General features: G+C 40.5%; 1 protein-coding gene across 3 annotated transcripts in view; it reads left to right on the forward strand.

The window, feature by feature from the left end:
* Positions 1-6,000, forward strand: part of cep164 (centrosomal protein 164) — a 38,771-nt gene that overhangs the window by 6,970 nt on the left and 25,801 nt on the right. For all 3 annotated transcript variants that reach the window (XM_030152058.1, XM_030152060.1, XM_030152061.1), the window contains exons 8-9: positions 1,204-1,308; positions 4,389-5,426. In XM_030152058.1, the coding sequence (XP_030007918.1) occupies positions 1,204-1,308; positions 4,389-5,426 (1,143 nt within the window). The remainder of the gene's footprint in view (positions 1-1,203; positions 1,309-4,388; positions 5,427-6,000) is intronic.

Below are 6,000 nucleotides of genomic sequence, written 5' to 3' on the forward strand. Positions count from 1 at the left end.
GAAAAGCTCTATATAAATCTAATCCATTATTATTTTATTTATCCCACAGTGGGCAATTCAGTTTAACAGTCTCCAATTAGGTTCAGGAAGTGAATCATAAATACAATATACAATATAAGCAACAAGACATCAACTATTTCAGACATACATCATACATCATACAGTGGGAGCAGCTTAGTCAGCTTATTCAACCTGAGTTACTACACCTGACCTCAAAAGCTCCAGGGCCTTATGTAGAAATGGTTTGTGCACGTTAAAATAATGCATTTGCTATGTTCCACATACACATCGGGGCATAGACAAAGCACTGTTGTGGGAAAATGTGGCGACACCAGGGAGACTCTGTCATTTGACAGTGCTAAACTACAAAGTACTGAAACTTTCTATACACAGCAAAATATTTTTCTGGTACATTTTCTGAATCATGAGGGATTTGAAAACAATATTTCTTCATGAGTTTGAGCTTTTATGATTTGCACCTGAAACAAAACCAGATTAACCCTAGTGTCCCCACATATAATATACCTTAGAACTACATCCAAAGTAAACTGAGAAGTTTCCTCTGTTTATGTCACATGAAAATTTTGACACACATTGATGACTGCACATTTGTTTGGTGTAGTAAACATCCAATGTACCCATGAAATGAATGACACTCCCACTCAGCAGCAGAGGTCTGAGGTCTGAGGTGCCTCTGCTGTGGCGGAGATGCAGAACCTTTCCTGACACCTGACCCACAGCCACAGGGGGTGTGTCCATGATGCTGCATCCCCAGTTTCCATTTTCTGTAACAATAAATGACATTACCTCCTGCATCTCTCTGCATCAAGTGTGTTTAATATTAATCTAACATGCCACTATAAGTCTGGTTGGTTCTGATTGGTGTGAATAAGCAACATGTAAATCATGTTTTTATTTTACGTCCTTTGGGATAACCATACATAACTTCCATGTCCTAGGGGTATGTGCAGTCACAGTCAACTCCAATCAATTGGGATTTACAATTTTCCAGATTAAGATCAATAAAGTATATCTATCTATGTGTCAAAGAAAGGTGCGCAGGAACAAGCCCATGCACAGATTCCTACACGTGAAAGATTCTGGGTGTATGTACTTTCCCAGTTTTAGAGGCTGTCTTTCAGTATGGAAGCTACGCGGTCTTCTGTCCATGAGGCCCATGATATCCTGTGCATTTGTGTGTAGGACAGTGAAGGCAGTGGTGGAGCCCCGGCTGAGGAGAGGACAGAGCCAGAGCTACAGGACTTGGCTGTGTCTGGAGACCACAGCCCTGAGCCACAATCCCGACAGGTAAAATCATGCAAACTGCAGGCCTTGTATTTTTGTGTTTCCCACTCTGCTCGCTAACTTCTCCGCATTTTGCATCAAGTCATTTGGAACTTCCATCCCCTCTGTACCCATAAGTAATAGAAGACAATATTTTGTGTTTGTGATGTTATGTCAGATCAGTATATTGTTAGCCTCACAGCATAACTGCCTGTCATATTTTTCAGGTCATAGTCACTGATGCAGAATTAAGCAGCAGTGTTAGGAGAGTAAAGTTACACAGATATCACAATTTGGCCAAAAATATGACTTTTATGCTTGTAATCATGCTATGAGGCTAACAATTTGTTGAGGCTAAAATATGTCTCAAGCACCTTTACCTTGGTTAAAATGCAGCATTTGGTAACTTTTAATTACACTAAACAAATAGTGTGTTTTCTTTTTTGAGTTGCTGTTGAATTGTGGTGGACCTAATTCATGAAAAAAGATGCATTAATGTAGAATATATTTGATGAAATTGTCCTAATAGTTTTTGTATGTCTGCATGTTGTCAAACTTTTGTTTTTGCCTCTTGTTACTCTAATTCTAAACCATTTGGTGTTCCTTCTCTTTTGTCTCCTCCTCTCATGTGACCTATCATCATTTAACCACTGACCTGGGATGTGATCATGTAGCTGTTGTGCTGCTGGGATCGGTCCTATGGGCACAGCTGCTGTTGTTCTATTGTCAGCATACTGTCACTGTTACTGCGTTGGCGTCTGAGGCTGAATGCCAATAGCTTTTGTCCTCACCTCGGAAAAACAGTGTTGACCTTGATCGATTCGACCATTTGCGTCACCCAAGAGCAATCAAACATTTTACCAGCAGTGTTAGTGAAAAGTCTTTATTTTCATAGTAAGTCCTGTTTTTTGCTCTAAAATAAGATAAACATCCCAGTGCTTTAGGTTCAGTTTTCTGTCTCATATCTCATATCTTTAATATGAGGGCCCTGAGACCAAGAATTTGCCTTGTGTGTATGACTGTCCTTGATTGTGTAAGACCCAGAAAATTACGTATTTGTCTGTTATTGTAATATGTTTGCACAGCGTATGTTTTGGTATCTAATATGACTCATTGGGCATCATGCAGCAAATGGAAGATAAGAGAAGTCCAACACCAGATGAAATACTCCACCACAGACACACCAGACATTTTTAACCATCCAAATCTTGTCTTATCTTAGTGTGCTGAGTGATGAATCTGAGTTCAAAATGACACACGGCCAAATAGGTAAAACCCATTAACACTATATGAGGATGTGGATTTAATGTGACTTTCATTTGTATTGAGATGACCAAAACAGGACAGTAAGAGGAATTTTAGCATCAGATAAACTGACACAGCAGGACAAAGTAAAAATGATTTTCCAGAGTGTAAGCATATAAGTTAGAGGAAATACCGGTTAGAGTGATACCATAAATGTTCTGTCAGACAATATTTTCATGTTCCATATTGTGTAATTACTCAGCAAATGATGTACTGTCTCTAAAGTGAGATGTCTCAAGGTGCTCATTGTATCGAACACAATTCTATTGTGAATTGGATTATTTATAATTCTTGTGTGTTTTATATTCTCAGATTTAAAACTTGCGTGTCCTTGAGTTGGACTGTAAAGCCAAGGTGTTCTTTATTCTTTTTGGTAGGCATACTCTTACTAAGATACAAAAAAACCCACAACTTTTAACATCTGTAGAATAAATGTTTACAGTTTTCTTCTACTAAAGAGAAGAACAGACATAAGGAAACATTAGTGAACACCAGAACTCAATAGATACTAACAAAATAAGAATAAATCAATGATATAAACAAATATAGGAAGAAATCCGTTTATTGTGTGTTTATTGTTTAGACCAGGGGTGTCAAACATGCGGCCTGGGGGGCAAATGTGGCCCGCCAAAGGTTCCAATCCCGCCCGAAGGATGAATTTGTGAAATGCAAAAATTACACTTAAGATATTCACAAAAATTTTGGTTCAGGTTCCACATACAAACCAGGAAAAATATTATCATAATAACCTATAAATATTCACAACTCCAAATTTTTCTCTTTCTAAATGTAAATATTTTCATGTAATTTTCCTGTATTTGCACTAAAACAAACTATCATTTCACTGAAAATGTAAATATCCTGAAAAAAGTGTAATTTTAACAATATTCTTCCTGTTATTAAATGTTTAGTGTATCTGCAGATCCACTGCGAACAGTAAGTTGTAATGTACATGACATCGATAATAAACTGAGACAGAAAATTGTTAAAATCGCACTTATTTTTCTTTACAAATTTTAGGTCGTTCATGTTATTCACATTGTTTTAAAGGACAGTTTGTAGATGTAAACATTTTCATCATGTAGGGAAAGTTTGGAGTTGACTTTATTTATATATAATTATGTTATTATTTTACTGGTTCGGCCCACTTCAGACCAAATGTGGCTGAATTTGGCCCCTGAAATAAAATGAGTTTGACACCCATGGTTTAGACGGATCCCCATTAGGTTCCACCATAGTGGTTGCTACTCTTCCTAGAGTCCGTTAAAATACAAATACAGTTACAAAATACATACATAAATAAAAACAAGTTTACAGTTCATTGTTATCATCAGCAAGCTGAACATCTCATCTCAACACATAAACCTTAAAACATTTAAACTTTTTTCTCTACGGTAACTAGGATTGCGAGAGTCGAAACAATCATTTGCATTACTGTATTTCCTTGAGTAGTTCCTGTTTGAGTGTTGTTGTTTTTTTTTTAAATGAATATAAGCTTTTAGTGTGTTTGATGTATGACGGTAACTTATTCCATAGACTGGAATCTATGAAGAAGAAATCTGTTTGTACTTTCATTCCTGGATGAGGTCCAGTGTTGCAAAATGCATGACATTTTGGCGTTGCATGCCACCGTATCCAAATCACCACCTCCACTCCTCTTATGGGGGTCCAAATCTATTTGTCTGCCTCGTTTCCTCATCTACCCCCCTCCATCCTTCTCTCCCTTGTGTCTCTGCACGCCTTCCTTTGTGCCTGTGCTTGGGACGGATGAATTGTTCTCTCTATTCGACTGGACCAAGGACTCTTTGAAGGGACGGCACCTCCATTTGTCTACTCTGGTGGGCATCAGAGACTGTGTCAGTGAGGACAAGGGGGTACCTATCACACCTGAAACTGAACTGTGCGCTCAAGAGCCAGAACAGGAGGTAGAGGAGGAATTGCATGAAGCGATGGAGAATGAATTTGAGAATAAAGAGCCGGACAGCAATGAAGTAGGAGGGGAAGCAGAGGAGGAACAAAGCCAGGAGAAAGAAGGACATGAGTCAGTGGATGAGGAACCAGATGAGAGAAAAAGCAAGCTTGAGAGGGATGAGATGGAAGAAGAGCAGGAAGAAAGGGAAGGGGATGAACTGAGTAGGAAAGAGAAGGAGGATGAAGGTAGTGATGGCATTAAACAGGAGCGCTATGAAAGTGAGGAAGAAGGAGAAGAAGGTGGGGAAAAAATTGAGAACAATGAGAAACAGGAAAGCGTTGATGACGGAGATGAAAAAGTAGAACAGCGCTTTCAAAGTCAGGATGATGTGACCAAAGGTGGAGGGGATGACACTGAGCGCATTAAGGCTGTCGGAGGTTGTATGGAGGAGAAAGAAGATATCCAAGAAGAGGCAGGAGAACAGGGATCAGAGGAGGATAGTGATGGAGGTGTGGAAAAAGTGAGTAGCTTCAAAAGTGAGAAAGACGGAGGAAGCGAGGGAGAGGAGATGGAAAATCAAAATGAAAAAGAGAGAGATGAGGAAAGTGATGAAGGAGCGCGGAGACAGGAAAGTGAGGAAGAGGAGGCGGAGGTAAATGGTAAAGCGGGACAAAAGCAGCAGGGTGTAGCGAGTGAGAGTGTGGAGGAGGTGTTAGAGAGGTGCGTCCTGAGTGGAGGTGACGAATCAGATGCCTGTAAGCCCCACACATCATCAGAGAGTGACGGGGAAGTCATCGAGGTTTTTGAGACGAAAACGGCTCAACCGGCAAAGGCAGGCCAGAAGACGATGCTAAGTGACCAAAAGAGAGAAACTATTGCTGGCAAGATGAAGAATGTGACAAAACAATGCCCCCGTCCGGCAGAGGTAGTGTTCAGTGTTTCCTCTGTGCGTGCTCACATTTCCACCCAGCTCCACGCATGCAGAATCCACTCCACTGCCTTAGGGGCTGTCTCATCTTCTGTGATTCCCCCAGTCTGATACATGGATGTCAGTTTAACCACAGAGTAATTGGTCAAAGTACATTTGAAACATCTGAGCGGATTGGCTGATTAACCCCATCTAAGCCCTTGAGGACTGGACTGGAAATCAGCAACCCCTCTTCAAACCTCTGCTCCTCCCTCTGCCATTAACAGTGCAGGTTGTAGTGCTTTTAGTGTAGTGATTTTTAAGCACACACAGGACTCATCTGCCCCTAATTTCAGGGCCCTTTGGTTTTCAGTACATTGCTTGACCATGCGATTTTTCCATGAGTGCTCTCCCAGTCTGTTTAACAGCTTTCCCGCGTCAGCTTTGCTTGCATGAAGGCTCTGCTTCTGTGTTATTCTAATTGTATGTCTACAGCACAGGTGTCAAACATGCGGCCCGGGGGCCAAATCTGGCCCTCCAAAGGGTCCAATCTGGCCCGCGGGATGAATCTGTGAAATGCAAAAATTACACT

Source organism: Sphaeramia orbicularis, chromosome 13 (assembly GCF_902148855.1).
Source record: "Sphaeramia orbicularis chromosome 13, fSphaOr1.1, whole genome shotgun sequence".
Lineage (NCBI taxonomy): Eukaryota > Metazoa > Chordata > Actinopteri > Kurtiformes > Apogonidae > Sphaeramia > Sphaeramia orbicularis.